Genomic DNA, 19,585 nt, shown 5'->3' with positions numbered 1-19,585 from the left:
TGGGGAGGGAGAGGCAATGTGAACCTCTCCGAGAAGCTGTGGATGTGTCAGGGTGCTGTGGCTCCTGTTTATCAATGGCTTAGCCCTGACACACACACACACCAACTGAAGGATGGATGAGGACCATCTGCAGAAGTGTTACCGCGAGCAACAGCATCACCACTGATATGCGTCACATACTCCTTTTTTTGCGTGGCAGGCGGTTAGCAGGTGCATTAATATCTGGGAGAGAGAGAGAGAGAGAGAGAGAGAGAGAGAGAGTGCGCGCATATGTGGGAGGGCAGTCTTCTGAAATGATTCATTCAGAAATAAAGCCAATGATTCCGTGCTCTAAATAACAGTCGATTCAGCACTAATCTGTTTAGCTAGAAACCAGCCGATCTGTGTTGCTGCTGACGCTAAAGATAACTGACAGAAATAAACTCCAAACATCACGCATAGATTATACTACGCGTCACCTTTTTATGAGGAATGATGGGAGACGACTGCACATTTTCTCTTCAACTACGAAATGAACACTGTTTAATTAACACCATACAAATGTATGTCTACGTCCTGGGCTGGCAGCTCCAATTGCGTTTTTTCCCCCTCATTTAGAAAATGGTGCTGCTCACCATATATACTGAGTGAAATTGTCTGCGTTCCAAATGGAACCCTATTCCATACATAGAGAACCACTTTTGACTAGAGTAGTGTCATTTGAGACACAGACAGTTTATTTCACACCAGGTTGGCTGAGATCACGAAGTGCGGTGAATTACCTCCCATTATCCATTATCACAATCTCTCTTAGACCCTGGCACTGGTGCCATCGACAGCCATCCCTCAATAACACTCACCCCCTCACTGTCTTGTTGTGTACAGTCACACAGCACTCTCCTAGCCTTCCCTCTCAAATTGAGCCCTTATATGGTATGATTGTGCACCGTCTGTGCCCTGTCCTAGCCTCCCGAAGGGGCTTGAGTGGCAAACGAGTGTCTCAGTCAACATCGCTGAGGTCATCCTCTCCATCGCTCCCCTCACATCATCTATCCCCCCATTTCCCCATGCAGACCTAATAAACAGAGAGACCCAGGAGACCTCTTTCTGAGGCCACACCACCACTCTGGGTTTATACAGCCTTATGCTGCTGCACCAGGGGCTGCAGTGCCAAGCTCCGTCTCTCTCTCTCTTTCCAGAGTGAGAAATTAGCATCATCTATCTCACAACGTTTCTCTCCTGCCAAGGGAAGCTGAAGGTTCTAGACTGGAACACCCCGGTCTATCCGTGAAGCTTCAACGGCTGTCTCACTTCGGAGATACATGTATCACAACGTTGCAACAACATTTAAACAATATTCCCCATCCGTGAGGCTAGAGCTCTTCTGAGCACCCACCTTGGTGAAGTAGAACCAAGACGGGACGGACCCACACACACACACACACACACACACACACACACACACACTCCCTCATCCTGCTAACGTCATTGCCACTTCCCTTGGCCCACACTCTATCTGTAATAAAGGGGAGGCCAGATGAATAGGCTCAATAAGTCCTGTGATGGATTGCGTTAAGTGGCTGCTAAGTGGTCAGGGGAGAATGAGGCCGGGGCAGACTTGGTGACAAATTAAACACATCTGGAGTTTAAAAAATAATAACGAATCCTGCCGCAAAGAGCCTTGGGCGATAGTGAGATCTGAGCATACTGTATGGTGATGTGTGTGAGAGAGGGGAGGGGAGATATATGGGCGATAGGAGCATTGCCTCTTTGTAAATCTATACTCTACACAACTTTAAGATTCATTGCTTAAGAAAATACCATCAAAGCCTGTTAAAAGCGAGGACGAGGAAAATACAACGTGCTGGCGTTTCACCTGAGGGCTGTACACTCGAGACCTTGTCTAAACACTCCAAATAAGCACATTTATTTTTCTTTCCACGCCAAAGCCAGAGCTCTGTGCCCATGCCCAGTCCCCAGTGCCATTTATGTCATTTAATGTTGAGTCAGCAGTGAATGTGGGTGGTGTCGTAGTTACTTCAGTAGATGGAATTACAGGCTGAATGCTTCCAAACCCTGGGTGGAGACCCGAGGCAGTGCTTTGAGCCATAGTGCACCACACGCTAAAGAAAGACCTCCAAAAACCACCGCTTTTTCAAAGGGACACTAAAAACCTGCCTGATGTGTGCACTGTTTTATCAGAGTCAATGTGGCAAATGACATTAGCAAAGATGTATTTTCAATGTTCACTTTTCCATATCTGTTGAAGAAGCTGTTGAAAAGGTTCAACACTAATTGTGTGTATTTCAGTATGCTGCACCCTGCCTGGATAATATAATACAATAACATTCCAATCTTTCCAGGTGGTAAGTTGAAGGGCACATCACATTGAAAGATCACATTGAAAGATCTCACAATGTAAAATTCCATTATTTCATTCTGTCACATTGAGCTTATGGTATTAAGCAGTGGTTGCCTCTCGGCAGTCCCCTCGCCAATCCTGTGCGAACCCTGGTCTGAGGGTGTGTGTGTGTGTGTGTGTGTGTGTGTGTACTCTGAGAACATCAGATCTGTTACACAACACTCCACACAGCCAGCTCAAGTCCTAGATGACATGAATGCGAAATGAGCAGCAGCAATGTGATAATTCTCACTGCTTGGCTTGCACAGGGAATGGGGGTAACTGACATATTAGACTATCTTCTACATTAAAAGCCACAGTATGTAACATTTCTAGTTGTTTCAATTAATGACATACCCATTGTTTTTGGAAGAATATGACTTAAACATTCCTTTTTGGGCTTACTACAACAGTCTTGTCTTATTATTACCAAACAAAAAACTAAGTTTACTCCATTGCTCATGTTTATATTATGAACAAACAAAAGTACAGCTTCAAGTAAATTCTTTCCTTGAGCATTTTAATTGGCCTACAGATATAATAGAAACTCCGTTCTCTTTGCATGTGAAAATATAACGGGCTGAATTTGATCCATTGTTTATGCGTTTGGCCCTTTAGTTAGTGTATAGATGTTTTATTGTCACATAACGCTAATTTGATTCACTGCGCCTATTGTTCAAGAGCACAGCGATAGATTTTCACTTTGTCCGCTCGGGCATTCGAACCAGCGACCTTTCGGTTGGTTACTAGCCCAACACTCTAACCACTAGGCTGCATGTGACAGATTGTGCTTGAATTATTTGTTCCTATCCAATATGAGCCGCAGAAAACATATCATAGTTGTCGGCCACAGGTAGGTAGGAGATGTGTCACATCATTAGTCAACAGTTGACATTGACATGCTACTGACGTGGAACCAATGTGTATGTGGAAATAGAACGGGAGATTGCATAATTACTTTAGAAAAATAATGAGAAATAGATATGAAACTAAAAGTACGCTGACTTACTTAACGTCGTTTTTACAGTTTTAGCTCCCGTTTAATGTAGCCATATGAACAACCAAGTGACTTCCACTTGACTTCCACGTGACTTCCACTTCCACTCATTCCATTCTGAAACAAGAAATCTTAATCTCATAATAAAAGATTGACTCACCAAACGACTGGTCAATGTCAAACAATCCTTGTTCTGAAAACAGCTGCGATGGAGGAACAAAAGTTAATCAATGTTTCTACAGCTTGTGACAAGGAGAGGCGATGTCTTGACTCGAATCCAACAGATTCGGACCCAGCGTTCCTGAAGAGTCTTAGGAGCGCAAGGTGGACACATCTACTTGTCCTCTGATCCAAGCAGACTGAACTGTGGTCAACCACCCGCACTGTCAAGGTATCGCCAAACGAGGGTCAGCTGCAAGACACGGAGTGGAGCTGCTGAACTTCTGTTTTTGATAGCATATTGGCGCGCTGCATACCGTTGCATCTGATTCAGATGGAAGCGGAAGACACTAGGGCCCTCTACTGTCATTAAAATGAAATAAAACACCGTAGGCTAGACTCAAAAGGTGAACAAATAAGTAATTAGGTTACAATGTCATTTGAATAATCAATTGATATATCATGGTATTGTATTGAAAGTAATGATTGGTTACTATTTTAAGACAGAGATTGTGGACAAGTGCAAGAGCATAGTCTCTCTCTCTCTCTGTAGCCTAATTTTATCACATCAACAAAAAATGCAGGAATCTTAGTCAGATAATCAGATGTTCTACCTTCTTGCCCTTTGTGCTGTTGTCTGTGCCCAATAATGTTTGTACCATGTTGTTGTTATGTTGCTACCATGCTGTGTTGTCATGTGTTGCTGCCTTGCTACGTTGTGGTCTTATGTCTCTCTTTTTGTTGTGTTGTCTCACGTCCTGATGTTGTTGTGTTGCGCTTTGTCCTAGATTTATATTTTATACATTTTTTATTACTTTTAATCCCAGCCCCCCTCCCTGCAGGAGGCCTTTTGCCTTTTGGTGGGCCGTCATTGTTAAATAACGGTTAAATAAAAAATATATGTTCAAAATATGTAAAGTATATGATATTGTTATGTGCTCACTATTTGGATAAGGTGGATCTTACTGAGGTCGGATGGATTTGAACATTTAAAATGTCATTGGCTGTAAATTGGTCTGAGAGGAAATGTCCATTGACCCGTCCTAAGATTTCTTATCAACAGAATCCTTAGTTTCCTTTGCTTATATATATTTTTTGCATAACGAGTTGATAAAGGCTTTGTAAATAAGGTGGCCTTCATTCCATTTGAGATCTGTTGTGCAGTTTGCGAGAAAAAGAGGGCTATTTGATATTTTTCACATTCCCTGGCGCACAGTGATTATCAGTGTGGGTGAGAGGAACCATTTCTCCAAAGTCCACCAGACTGGCTATATAGAGAGCAACCCTATTGGTCAGAATTCCAGCTTTATATTCAGATACAATAACTGTAGAACCATATGAGCAGGGCCATGCACAGACCTTTGGAGGGGCAGGTGCTCAAAGTGCCCCCCCCCCCCCCCCCCCCAAAAAAAAATACATTCATAGCTAATTATCTAATGCTCCTGTAGCCAACATTTAACATAGACAGTACCAGCCAAAAGTTGACACACCTACTCATTCAAGAGTTCTTTATTTGTTTACTATTTTCTACATTGTAGAAAAATAAACGCAACAAAACTATGAAATAACACATAAGGAATCATGTAGTAATCAAAAAAGTGTTTAAAAAAAATCAAAATATATTTTATATTTGAGATTCTTCAAAGTAGCCACCCTTTGCCTTGATGACAGCTTCATGGAGGTAGTCACCTGGAATGCATTACAATTAACAGGTCTGCCTTGTTAAAATGTTCAATTGTGGAATTTCTTTCCTTCTTAATGCATTTGTGCCTAACAGTCGGTTTTATGACAGGGTAGGGGTGGTAAACAGAAGATAGCCCTACTTGTCCATATTATGGCAAGAACAGCTCAAATAAGCAAAGAGAAACGACAGTTCATCATTACTTTAAGTCATGAAGGTCAGTCAATTTGGAAAATTTGAACGTTTCTTCAAGTGCAGTCGCAAAAACCATCAAGTGTTATGATGAAACTGGCTCTCATGAGGACCGCCACAGGAATGGAAGACCCAGAGTTACCTCTGCTGCAGAGGATAAGTTCAGCCTCAGCAATTGCAGCCCAAATAAATGCTTCACAGAGTTCAAGTAACAGACACATCTCAACATCAATGGTTCAGACGAGACTGCATGAATCAGGCCTTCATGGTCAAATTGCTGAAAAGAAACAACTACTAAAGGACACCAATAATAAGAGACTTGCTTGGGCCAAGAAACACGAGCAATGAACATTAGACCGGTGGAAATCTGTCCTTTGGTCTGATGAGTCCAAATTTGAGATTTTTGGTTCCAACTGCCGTGTCTTTGAAACAGAGTAGGTGAACGAATGAGCTCCACATGTGGTTCCCACGTGAAGCATGGAGGAAGTGGTGTGATGGTGTGGGGGTGCTTTGCTGGTGACACTGTGTGATTTATTTAGAAATCAAGGCACACTTAACCAGCATGGCTACCACAGCATTCTGCAGCAATACGCCATCCCACCTGGTTTGCGCTTAGTGTAACTATCAATTTGTTTTTCAACAGGACAATGACCCAACACACCTCCAGGCTGTGTACGGGCTATTTGACCAAGAAGGAGAGCTGCATCAGATGACCTGGCCTCCACAATCACCCAACTTCAACCAAATTGAGATGGTTTGGGATGAGTTGGAGTGAAGGAAAAGCAGCCAACAAGTGCTCAGCATGTGGGAACTACTTCAAGACTGTTGGAAAAGCATTCCAGGTGAAGCTGGTTGAGGGAATGTCAAGAGTGTGTAAAGCTGTCAAGGCAAAGGGTGGCTACTTTGAAGAATCTAAAATATATTTAGATTTGTTTAACAATTTTTTGGTTACTACATGATTCCATATGTGGTATTTAATAGTTAATGACTTCCCTACTATTCTACAATGTACAAAATAGTACAACAAAAAGAAAAACTCTTGGATAAGTAGGTGTTCTAAAACTTTTGACCGGTAGTGTATATATACGCTACATGACCAAAAGTATGTGGATACCTGCTTATCGAACATCTCATTCCAAAATGATGGGCATTGATATGTCGTTGGTCCCCCCTTTGCTGCTATAACAGCCTCCACTCTTCTGGGAAGGCTTTCCACTAGATGTCGGAATATTACTGCAGGGACTTGCTTCCATTCAGCCACAAGAGCATTAGTGAGGTCTGGCACTGATGTTGGCTGATTAGGCCTGGCTTTTGCAGTCTGCGTTCCAATTCATCCCAAAGGTGTTCGATGGAGTTGAGATCAGGGCTCTGTGCAGGCCAATCAAGTTCTTCCACAACGATCTCAACAAACTATTTCTGTATGGACCTCGCTTTGTGCATGGGGGGCGGCATTGTCATTCTGAAACGGCAAAGAGCCTTCACCTAACTTTTGCCACAAAGTTAGAGGCATAGAATTGTCTAGAATGTCATTGTATGCTGTAGTGCTAAGATTTCCCTATACTGGAACAAAAGGGCCTAGCCCGAACCATGAAAGACTGCCCCATTATTTCTCCTCCACCAAACTTTTCAGTTGGCACTATGAATAGGGGCAGAGTGTGTTCTCCTGGCATTCGCCAAACACAGATTTGTTCGTCGGACTGCCAGATGGTGAACGCCTTTCCACTGCTCCAGAGTCCAATGGCGGTGAGCTTTACACCACTCCAGCCGACGCTTGGCATTACGCACAGTGATCTTAGGCTTGTGTGTGGCTGCTCGGCCATGGAAACCCATTTCATGAAGCTCCCAATGAACAGTTCTTGTACTGATGTTGCTTCCAGAGGCAGTTTGGAACTAAGTAGTGAGTGTTGCAACCGAGGACATATGATTTTTACACGCTATGCGCTTCAGCACTTGGTAGTCCAGTTCTGTGAGCTTGTGTGGCCTACCACTTCGCATCTGAGCCGTTGTTGCTCCTAGAAGTTTCTACTTCACAATAACAGAACTTACAGGTGACCGATGCAGCTCTAGCAGGGCAAAAATTTGATGAACTGACTTGTTGGAAAGATGGCATCCAATGATTGAAAGTCACTGAGCTCTTCAGTAAGGCCATTCTACTGCCAATGTTTGTCTATGGCGATTGCACGGCTGTGTGCTTGATTTAATAGCAACGGGTGTGGTTGAATTAGTCAAATCCACTAATTTGAAGGGGTGTCCACATACTTTTGTATCAGTGGAGGCTCCTCAGAGAAGGAAGGGGAGGATCATCCTCCTCATTGATTTCATTAATTGTAAAACATTCAAAAAGTTATCATTATTATGTATTATTACGTGGCAGCTAGCCTAGTGTTTAGAGCGTTGGACTAGTAAACGAAAGGTTGCAAGATCGAATCCCCGAGCTGACAAGGTAAACATCTGTCGTTCTGCCCCTGAACAAAGTAGCTAACCCACTGTTCCTAGGCCTTCATTGAATATAGGAATTTGTTCTTAACTGACTTGCCTAGTTAAATAAAGGTAAAACTATACTTAATACACTGCTCAAAAAAATAAAGGGAACACTAAAATAACACATCCTAGATCTGAATGAATGAAATATTCTTATTAAATACTTTTTTCTTTACATAGTTGAATGTGCTGACAACAAAATCACACAAAAGTGATCAATGTAAATCAAATGTATCAACCCATGGAGGTCTGGATTTGGAGTCACACTCAAAATTAAAGTGGACAACCACACTACAGGCTGATCCAACTTTGATGTAATGTCCTTAAAACAAGTCAAAATGAGGCTCAGTAGTGTGTGTGGCCTCCACGTGCCTGTATGACCTCTCTACAACGCCTGGGCATGCTCCTGACGAGGTGGCGGATGGTCTCCTGAGGGATCTCCTCCCAGACCTGGACTAAAGCATCCGCCAACTCCTGGACAGTCTGTGGTGCAACGTGGCGTTGGTGGATGGAGCGAGACATGATGTCCCAGTTGTGCTCAATTGGATTCAGGTCTGGGGAACGGGCGGGCCAGTCCATAGCATCAATGCCTTCCTCTTGCAGGAACTGCTGACACACTCCAGCCACATGAGGTCTAGCATTGTCCTGCATAAGGAGGAACCCAGGGCCAACCGCACCAGCATATAGTCTCACAAGGGGTCTGAGGATCTCATCTACCATCTAATGGTAGTCAGGCTACCTCTGGCAAGCACATGGAGGGCTGTGCGGCCCCCCAAAGAAATGCCACCCCACACCATGACTGACCCACCGCCAAACTGGTCATGCTGGAGGATGTTGCAGGCAGCAGAACGTTCTCCACGGCGTCTCCAGATTGTCACGTCTGTCACGTGCTCAGTGTGAACCTGCTTTCATCTGTGAAGAGCACAGGGCGCCAGTGGCGAATTTGCCAATCTTGGTGTTCTCTGGCAAATGCCAAACGTCCTGCACGGTGTTGGGCTGTAAGCACAACCCCCACTTGTGGACGTCGGGCCCTCATACCACCCTCATGGAGTCTGTTTCTGACCGTTTGAGCAGACACATGCACATTTGTGGCCTGCTGGAGGTCATTTTGCATGGCTCTGGCAGTGCTCCTCCTTGCAAAGGCGGAGGTAGCGGTCCTGCTGCTGGGTTGTTGCCCTCCTACGGCCTCCTTCACGTCTCCTGATGTACTGGCCTGTCTCCTGGTAGCGCCTCCATGCTCTGGACACTACGCTGACAGACACAGCAAACCTTCTTGCCACAGCTCGCATTGATGTACCATCCTGGATGAGCTGCACTACCTGAGCCACTTGTGTGGGTTCTAGACTCCATCTCATGCTACCACTAGAGTGAAAGCACCGCCAGCATTCAAAAGTGACAAAAACATCAGCCAGGAAGCATAGGAACTGAGAAGTGGTCTGTGATCACCACCTGCAGAACCACTCCTTTATTGGGGGTGTCTTGCTAATTGCCTATAATTTCCACCTGTTGTCTATTCCATTTGCACAACAGCATGTGAAATGTATTGTCAATCAGTGTTGCTTCCTAAGTGGACAGTTTGATTTCACAGAAGTGTGATTATCTTAGAGTTACATTGTGTTGTTTAAGTGTTCCCTTTATTTTTTTGAGCAGTGTATAATCATGTCACCAAATAATTGATTAAAACACACTATTTTGCAAAGAAGGTCTACAGTAGCCCCAACAGCACTCTGTAGGGTAGTGCCATCGTGTAGCTGGAGGACAACTAGCTTCCGTCCTCCTCTGGGTACATTGACTTCAATACAAAACCTAGGAGGCTCATGGTTGTTACCCCGTTCTATAGACTTACACAGTAATTATGACAACTTCCGGAGGACGTCCTCCAGCCTGTCAGAGATCTTGCAGCATGAACTAACCTTATCCACCTAATGAAAGGATCAGAGAATGAATCTAGCACTGAAAGCATAAGCTACAGCTAGCTAGCACTGCAGTGTATAAAATGTGGTGAATAGCTGGCTCAAAGACAGAGAGACAATAGTTGAACAGTTTTGAACAAATTAATTTCTTCCAAAGTGAAGGAGAAGCAAGAGAGAAAGTCATCATTTCTTTCCAGTTTCACTTACTTAGCTCAAATCAAATCAAATTTTATTTGTCACATACACATGGTTAGCAGATGTTAATGCGAGTGTAGCGAAATGCTTGTGCTTCTAGTTCCGACAATGCAGTAATAACGAACAAGTAATCTAACTAACAATTCCCAAAAAAACTACTGTCTTATACACAGTGTAAGGGGATAAAGAATATGTACATAAGGATATATGAATGAGTGATGGTACAGAGCAGCATAGGCAAGATACAGTAGATGATATCGAGTACAGTATATACATATGAGATGAGTATGTAAACCAAGTGGCGTAGTTAAAGTGGCTAGTGATACATGTATTACATAAGGATGCAGTCGATGATATAGAGTACAGTATCTACGTATGCATATGAGATGAATAATGTAGGGTAAGTAACATTATATAAGGTAGCATTGTTTAAAGTGGCTAGTGATATATTTACATAATTTCCCATCAATTCCCATGATTAAAGTGGCTGGAGTAGAGTCAGTGTCATTGACAGTGTGTTGGCAGTAGCCACTCAATGTTAGTGGTGGCTGTTTAACAGTCTGATGGCTTTGAGATAGAAGCTGTTTTTCAGTCTCTCGGTCCCAGCTTTGATGCACCTGTACTGACCTCGCCTTCTGGATGACAGCGGGGTGAACAGGCAGTGGCTCGGGTGGTTGATGTCCTTGATGATCTTTATGGCCTTCCTGTAGCATCGGGTGGTGTAGGTGTCCTGGAGGGCAGGTAGTTTGCCCCCGGTGATGCGTTGTGCAGACCTCACTACCCTCTGGAGAGCCTTACGGTTGAGGGCGGTGCAGTTGCCATACCAGGCGGTGATACAGCCCGCCAGGATGCTCTCGATTGTGCATCTGTAGAAGTTTGTGAGTGCTTTTGGTGACAAGCCGAATTTCTTCAGCCTCCTGAGGTTGAAGAGGCGCTGCTGCGCCTTCCTCACGATGCTGTCTGTGTGAGTGGACCAATTCAGTTTGTCTGTGATGTGTATGCCGAGGAACTTAAAACTTGCTACCCTCTCCACTACTGTTCCATCGATGTGGATGGGGGGGGGTGTTCCCTCTGCTGTTTCCTGAAGTCCACAATCATCTCCTTAGTTTTGTTGACGTTGAGTGTGAGGTTATTTTCCTGACACCACACTCCGAGGGCCCTCACCTCCTCCCTGTAGGCCGTCTCGTCGTTATTGGTAATCAAGCCTACCACTGTTGTGTCGTCCGCAAACTTGATGATTGAGTTGGAGGCGTGCATGGCCACGCAGTCGTGGGTGAACAGGGAGTACAGGAGAGGGCTCAGAACGCACCCTTGTGGGGCCCCAGTGTTGAGGATCAGCGGGGAGGAGATGTTGTTGCCTACCCTCACCACCTGGGGGCGGCCCGTCAGGAAGTCCAGTACCCAGTTGCACAGGGCGGGGTCGAGACCCAGGGTCTCGAGCTTGATGACGAGCTTGGAGGGTACTATGGTGTTGAATGCCGAGCTGTAGTCGATGAACAGCATTCTCACATAGGTATTCCTCTTGTCCAGATGGGTTAGGGCAGTGTGCAGTGTGGTTGAGATTGCATCGTCTGTGGACCTATTTGGGCGGTAAGCAAATTGGAGTGGGTCAAGGGTGTCAGGTAGGGTGGAGGTGATATGGTCCTTGACTAGTCTCTCGAAGCACTTCATGATGACGGAAGTGAGTGCTACGGGGCGGTAGTCGTTTAGCTCAGTTACCTTAGCTTTCTTGGGAACAGGAACAATGGTGGCCCTCTTGAAGCATGTGGGAACAGCAGACTGGTATAGGGATTGATTGAATATGTCCGTAAACACACCGGCCAGCTGGTCTGCGCATGCTCTGAGGGCGCGGCTGGGGATGCCGTCTGGGCCTGCAGCCTTGCGAGGGTTAACACGTCTAAATGTCTTACTCACTTCGGCTGCAGTGAAGGAGAGCCCGCATGTTTTCGTTGCAGGCCGTGTCAGTGGCACTGTATTGTCCTCAAAGCGGGCAAAAAAGTTATTTAGTCTGCCTGGGAGCAAGACATCCTGGTCCGTGACTGGGCTGGGTTTCTTCCTGTAGTCCGTGATTGACTGTAGACCCTGCCACATGCCTCTTGTGTCTGAGCCGTTGAATTGAGATTCTACTTTGTCTCTGTACTGGCGCTTAGCTTGTTTGATAGCCTTGCGGAGGGAATAGCTGCACTGTTTGTATTCAGTCATGTCACCAGACACTTTGCCCTGATTAAAAGCAGTGGTTCGCGCCTTCAGTTCCACACGAATGCTGCCATCAATCCACGGTTTCTGGTTAGGGAATGTTTTAATCGTTGCTATGGGAACGACATCTTCAACGCACGTTCTAATGAACTCGCACACCGAATCAGCGTATTCGTCAATGTTGTTATCTGACGCAATACGAAACATCTCCCAGTCCACGTGATGGAAGCAGTCTTGGAGTGTGGAGTCAGCTTGGTCGGACCAGCGTTGGACAGACCTCAGCGTGGGAGCTTCTTGTTTTAGTTTCCGTCTGTAGGCAGGGATCAACAAAATGGAGTCGTGGTCAGCTTTTCCGAAAGGGGGGCGGGGCAGGGCCTTATATGCGTCGCGGAAGTTAGAGTAACAATGATCCAGGGTCTTTCCACCCCTGGTTGTGCAATCGATATGCTGATAAAATTTAGGGAGTCTTGTTTTCAGATTAGCCTTGTTAAAAAAAAAGTACTTCCGGCGCCGACAGAGATGGCCGCCTCGCTTCGCGTTCCTAGGAAACTAGCTAGCCAATGCTGCTAGCTAGTTTAGCCTACTGAAACACCCTTCTCAACCAGAGGGATGCTTTGTTAGCTAGCTGGCTATGACTTTCCAACACAACACTGGAACTCTACCAAGTCAAGGTAAGCTTTTGGTATTACTAATTTATTGCCACCGGTGTAACTGCTTACTGACTGTACACTAACGTTACTGATTCTAGCGGGTTTACTAACAGGTTAGTTCTATTAGATATGCTGACTTTGACGTTACTTTAGCTAATATGGTGATAACAATGTGTGTACAGGTTTGGCTTGGAAAGGTTATTCGGCAGGTCACATACAGCTGATGTGTTGTGCATTGAAGTCCACAAGTGAAGGGAAGAGGTGAGAGGAGGAGAGATGCGAGAAGGAATACAACGTGGCTGCTATCAAAGCAAACAGTGTTTACTTGTAATCAGGGATGTATTTCTGTTGAGTCGGTTGAAAAATGTTTCTTAAACAGAAGCAAAAAACAGGGATCAGAATTTGTCCAATAGAAACTCTCGTTTGCAACTGTTGGTCTACTGATTACACCCTAGATCAGCTTGATGCAGGCAAGAGTGTGAAAGGCAGTATTGAATGTCACCGTCTGTCACCTCAAATTTGTCTCTCGACCTGTGTGCACCTACGTTGTAAACTTTCATTCATAGGCTTGGCTGTAGCAACCTCATGACCGGTATAGGGGAACATTTGAGTATCATGTAGTAACCTAAACCTATCGCTATTACATTGAACTGGGTGAATGGAATATGAATGAGAGTCATCCAATATACTATAATAGAAATAAGGCCATGGTCATGAAAAACAAAAATCCCCCTCCCTCATCTTAAATGGCACTGACCGCCACTGTTTTGTATATATTGTGTATTTCAATGTTTCCATGTAATTTAATCTTTGTTACATGTAGTCTTGTGGTTGAGACATAATGCATAAGCATCATCAACAAAGGTAACATCTTAAGTGCAAGCTGAGGAAAGGATATGTTCATATTTGTTCCAAAAAATTGCCTGAGGTCAAAGGCAAAATTCAGACCACAAGGGGTCAGTGTTTTTAGATAGGAGATCCTCTAGTCTCACAGCCTACAATTCTATAACAAAAGGGAATATAGAACTATAAAGATATTTTACCAGTCTATCACACAATCTGTAACTCTTCAGTGATACAGATTGAATAAAGCCCTAAAACTGAAGAAAAAAAAACAGCACCAGTCTGAAAGGGCACTTTTCAGAAGGGCAGGTGCTCAGGTACCCAGACCTCGATCTGTGCATGTGCCTGCATATGCAAGGCATGGACTTATGGACCTGCAACCTCATAGCAGTCAAAAAGTAATACTGCCGATTTATTTTGGGGGTGCCTTGATGGATATGTTCTTTTCATGCCCTGATTATGGACATCATGAAGATCATCTGTAGCTCAGTGGGTAATGCATGGCGCTTGCTACGCCGGGAGAGTGAGTTCAATTCCCAGGACCACCATACTTAAACATGTTATGCACACATGACTAAGTTGCTATGGGTAAAAGTGTCTGCTAAATGTTATATAGATACACACTCAACAAAAATGTAAAGTTTTGGTCCCATGTTTAATGAACTGAAATAAAAGATCCCAGAAATGGTCCATATGTTAGTGAGCATTTCTCTTTTGAAAAGATAATCCATTCATCTGACAGGTGTGGCATTTCAAGAAGCTGAGTAAACAGCATGATCATTACACAGGTACATCTTGTGCTGGGGACCATAAAAGGCAACTAAAATGTGTGGTTTCATTACACAACGCCACAGATGTCTCAAGCTGAGGGAGCGGATAATTGGCATGCTGACTGCAGAAATATCCACCAGAGCTGTTGCCAGACAATTGAATGTACAATTCTCTATCATAAGCCGCCTCCAACATCGTTTTAGAGAATTTGTCAGGACGTCCAGCCTCACAATCACAGACCACCTGTATGGTGTCTTGTGGGCGAGCAGCTTGCCAATGTCAAAGCTGTGAACAGTCCCACGGTTGTGGTGGGATTATGGTATGGCCAGGCATAAACTACGGACAATGAGCACAATTGCATTTCATCAATGGTCATTTGAAATACCTTGACGAGATCCTGAGGCCCATTGTCGTAACGATCTGTACACATTTCCATGGCCTGCATACTCAGACATGTCACCCATTAAGCATGTTTGGGATGCTCTGGATCGACGTGTTCCAGTTCCCGCCAATATCCAGCAACTTCGCAGAGCCATTGAAGTGTTGAGGGAAAGCATTCCACGGGCCACAATCAACAGCCTGATCAACTCTATGCAAAGGGGATGTGTCGCAATGCATGAGGCAAATGGTGGTCACACCGGATACTGACTGGTTTCTTTCTGATCCACTCCCCTACCATTTAAAAAAAAGAGATGTGACCAACATATGCATATGTGTTGCCAGTCATATGTAATCCATAGATTAGGGCCCAATTACTTATTTTTAATTGACTGATTTCCTAATATGAACTGTAAGTCAGTAAAACCTTTGAACTATTTTACGCAAAAGCAACAATTTCAGTCTACATCCATTGTTGGATTTATGAATGATATATACCCATTGATTCTTGAAGAATGTAACCTATAAATGCTTCATGAGCTTAGTTTAACCTCATTAACCTCATATTCATCATCTGCGGCACCAAACCAGTGTCTACATACTGTGTAAACGGTGTGCTTCTATTATCCATTTAAAAAAAGATTCTTTGTGATATCACAGGGTAGGATTAAAAGTAAAAAACAGATTTTCAAAACCTGCAAAGAGTTTCTAGCCCAAGGGAGGGTATTTTCATGCTCCCTGTCACCGCAAATCTCACCATTTGAAAATCACTTTTTCAACAAAACATAGCAATGCGCCGTTTCACATATTAACACTGGTATTGTGCTGGAAATAATACAAAATAAGTTGATAAGTGGTGGAGTTTCCCTTTAACTGTGCTGTAAGAACCCCAAATATAAATTTGCTTTACTCCAATGTTTGTAAACAAGGTCAATGTAAACAAATGTATAATCACGGATTGTCTGTTATAACATTCATAGCTCCGTAAATTAATTTGAAAGTGATTAAATGCATACAATTGATGAGATGGTCTGGCCGGCCCATGCCCAGTCCCTAGAGAGCCCTCCCAATAACATTAACGAGATGCTATTCGGTCTCAGAGAAAGGAGAGCAGGACCTGTACGGTTTGAGCTCTGGAGGTCACAGCCACCTACACCAAGGACCTGAATGCAGAGATATGCGGGATGATGAAGAGCCCGCTTGACACTGGCACAGCCTCCGAAGTCCACAGGAAGAAGGTCACGCCAGAGACCCTCTGAAGATTGAGATCCCGGGTACACAGGCCAAGACATGTTGGTGTAGAAACCTGAGATCTATGAGCAGATGACATACACCTGGGCGACCGCTGTCTTGTCGACCTATTGCTGCAGATGCTCCTGCTATGCTGCACAGCCCTTGTTCTGCAACACCTGAATGAACTACCCCAAGTACCGCTATGTGTACTGGACCGTGGACGAATACATCATCTTATGTAGCAACTGCTGCTTACCCCTTTAGGAGCTGCCTATAGAAGTGCAGTTAGGTCTCGTCATTATAGTTCTGCATGTTCGATTCAGTGACCAGACCAGTGGATTCACCAATACTCTTTTTATTTTTTACAATTTAAACTTTAATAGATGAATTCAGTCCTTTAGAGAAGTAAAGGCCACATTTGGTAACAATCCAAAAATAAACAGTCACCTACAAAAATAAACCTGCATCATCAATAATATAAATAGAATATAGCAAAGTCCTTTTCATTATAACATGTTAGTTGCATCCTGTCTCCTCCAAGCTGTGCCCACAGCTGCTGTGTTCATCCACATCTTGGTACTGAACCATAACTAACCCTGTCAGCAGAATCATTCCAGGTATAGATCTTAGTGTGTGCATATAGCACTGCAGCATAGAACATAACAAGAGCATAGCTTAAGAGACAGAGGGGGGGGGCAATCTTTGGCAAATAGATGCATAACTATCTAGTTTACGAATATCTATATAAATTGTTCATACATTTCCAAGTTCAACAGTACTGGCCTACGGTTCCATGGAAGCCACATAGTAGGCCTATATGCATTAGAGTAGATAATGCATGCATTACAGTATATTTATATGGGTTACCTTAGCAGTCATATTCCTACAGATGTAAAAGCCAACCAGACAGCACCGCCCATAACATGACACAAATTGAAGATAAACCAACTTTCACAGTCTAACAAATCATACAGGAGCTTGTATAAATATCAAGTTTTAGAAACACCTAACATCTTTCATAAAAGCCACTTGTATTTCAATAAGAAAGGCCTAATTATGAAACATTGTCTAGAATTAGAATAGTGGAAGATCGGCATCTGGTAAATGGAGAAAAGAAAAATCCCTGAATTAAAAAGGTAAAGTACCCAGAAGCTTCAGTAGACAGTAAACTGGTCCGATAGGAGCGCTGGAGATAGATATGAACTGGTCTGGTTCAAAGCCCTGATGCTGAGATGTGCAGACCTCTAACTAGCTAACACAGAGCCAGTGGTATCTGTCAATGTAACACTGTGCTTTGCAAAACCATCTAGCAAGGCTTACAAAAGAAAATAATGGCTTTAGGATCTAAAATATGATAGATTTTACCATATCTAACTTCATTAACAGTGATTAAACAAATTAAGTTCAGGGTGTGTAACCCCTTAAAAACTCTAGCTATAACATCTTCCCTCAATTTTTACGAGGCCTCTAAGAGCTTGCACCAGGCAAAACCTAAAATAAATCTAAACATTTTAGAATATCTTCAGTTATAGAACAGAAAAAGAGAAAGCAACACCACATCATATCACCAACAGGCTTTAGATAAACAGTTTGATGCAGGTGAAGACCGAGAGGACAGTTACAGCATATATCCATAAGGTGGGGCTATATAACCACACCACTACTCTTCTATAGAGATAAACATGGCAAATAATGCAGTACCATCGGAAAAACGTCATATAGTACTGATAAACAACAAGGCTTTTAAACATGCCAATTCAACATATATTCTTGCATTTGGTCAGTGTGTTTTGATAAGGTGCTGAGGGTTGATGGCCCAAAATGCACTCACTTGTTGCTCTGTCCATTGAAATGATTGTACTTTGCAATAGATGGACAGTCTCGGTTCAAATGACCCCCCCCCCCCATGACTGCCAGAAGATAAATAGAACCCTGGTAGAGATGTACATACAGTACTGAGAGACAGAGAGGCAAAATGTGAGAACTTCTCAGAGCAACAAGTTCTAGCCTCTCTCCTAGTCTAGGAGACTGATGAACACATGGTCATGTGACTTCACCTCCACGATTACAGACTAGTTTCTTTGGTCTGTTAGCACATCCATGCAGAGCATGTCACATGCAGCTTTGCTTCAGGGTTCAGAGTTCCCATGCTGGTGCAATGGAAGGCTGATTTAAAGCATTGATCTTACCAGCCCTACAGCAGATTAGGACAGACGTAGCCATGTTAAATGAATACCAGAGGAACAGGAACAATATAGCCATTGTCATTCGCTGCTATTCCTAAACATGTTATCTGTGGCCACAGGCCTGGCACTGGCTCCAACAGAGGTGGTTTAAACTAGGCCCTGAACTTTCTCGGCATCAACAAACTCTTAACACGGAACTCCAAAAACCCTCGTTTGTCACATCCATTTAATTTCTCATGTTTTTCTTACACAGCTTTCTACGTTTCTTCTCTACCTCCTCTAAAACCATTAGTCAACTTCCTAAAATCTTTCCATTCTCACGGCATGTCCAGAGGTCAGCTCAAACTCCACTACATGTCAGTCTGGTCACAAGCTGTAACACTCCCATTCTGACCCCTAAACAGCTTGTGACTCTCAGACTCTACACCAAATGTTCTTCTCCTTTCAAGAGCATCACAACCCTCAGTTTAAACACAATCACTCATCTTCTCCATCTCTCAGTTACCTTTAATACAGAGTCAATTCCATAAACCAGTCTAGCCTTTGTTGCCAATGTGTTTTCTGTGCGCCCCTGTGAGAGAAATAAATGAGCTCACTAGGTCCCTGTAGGGGTTGGATTGCTGCCACGCCTTCATTGAACACAATAAAACCATTTCAGCAAAGAAACAGTACAAAGCGTCACCCACATAAATTAAAACGACAATATGTACAAACCAACGCATCCAATTAAATAGAAAGTACAAATAAATTGAATCAATTATTTTGGGGTTTGAATCATTCACGTTCAAAAAGGTCATTCTAAAATAAAAACACAACTAGAGAGAATGCACTAACCAGAAGGATGGGAAGAGAGTGAACAGAAGAGTGAACATGGCACACAGGGTGTAGGCCTACTCAGTAAAGACATGGAGCTAGTCACTTGAGTGCTCCTGAATCAAGTCCAGGCTGACTGCAGTGGAACCACTGCCCTCTGCTGCCCTCTATTGTCCATCCAGTGTATTGCACACAGGGTCCACTGGTACAATCTGGAGTTAATTCCAGCTGTCTGTCTCTCTCCAGTTTCCCCCTCAGTGTCCCCCAGACTGGCTTTTGGTTCCCAGCCCTCTCTCCTCCTCTCCTCCAGGGGCAGTAGTTACTCCGGCCCCCCTGCTGCGCTCATGGCCTCCTGCAGTTTGAGTCTGTAGTTGTCGTAGCGACGCATCACGGAACACACCCGCTCTGTCTCCTCCTTCTCCAGCATCCTCAGGAAGTTACTCAACTCTGGGATGGAGAACGCTTCCCACTGGAAGAGAGAGGAGTACGGTTAATACAGAGAGTGAGAGTGTGTTTA

The 19,585-nt window shown here is 43.9% G+C and overlaps 2 protein-coding genes across 3 annotated transcripts in view; both read right to left on the bottom strand.

Moving 5' to 3' along the window:
* Window positions 1-3,844, bottom strand: part of LOC109864434 (ras-related and estrogen-regulated growth inhibitor) — a 40,450-nt gene extending 36,606 nt beyond the window's left edge. The window contains exon 1 of the mRNA XM_020452225.2: window positions 3,538-3,844. The gene's annotated coding sequence lies outside the window, so the exon portion shown is untranslated. The remainder of the gene's footprint in view (window positions 1-3,537) is intronic.
* Window positions 3,845-16,408: 12,564 nt separating this feature from the next.
* The window catches only part of LOC109864338 (ras association domain-containing protein 3), a 65,097-nt gene continuing 61,920 nt past the window's right edge, over window positions 16,409-19,585 (bottom strand). For both annotated transcript variants that reach the window (XM_020452065.2, XM_020452066.2), the window contains one exon: window positions 16,409-19,537. In XM_020452065.2, coding sequence (XP_020307654.1) covers window positions 19,388-19,537 — 150 coding nt within the window. In that variant the 3' untranslated portion in view covers window positions 16,409-19,387. The remainder of the gene's footprint in view (window positions 19,538-19,585) is intronic.

Source organism: Oncorhynchus kisutch, linkage group LG19 (assembly GCF_002021735.2).
Source record: "Oncorhynchus kisutch isolate 150728-3 linkage group LG19, Okis_V2, whole genome shotgun sequence".
Taxonomy (NCBI): Eukaryota; Metazoa; Chordata; class Actinopteri; order Salmoniformes; family Salmonidae; genus Oncorhynchus; species Oncorhynchus kisutch.
This window is presented reverse-complemented; position numbering and strand designations above follow the sequence as displayed.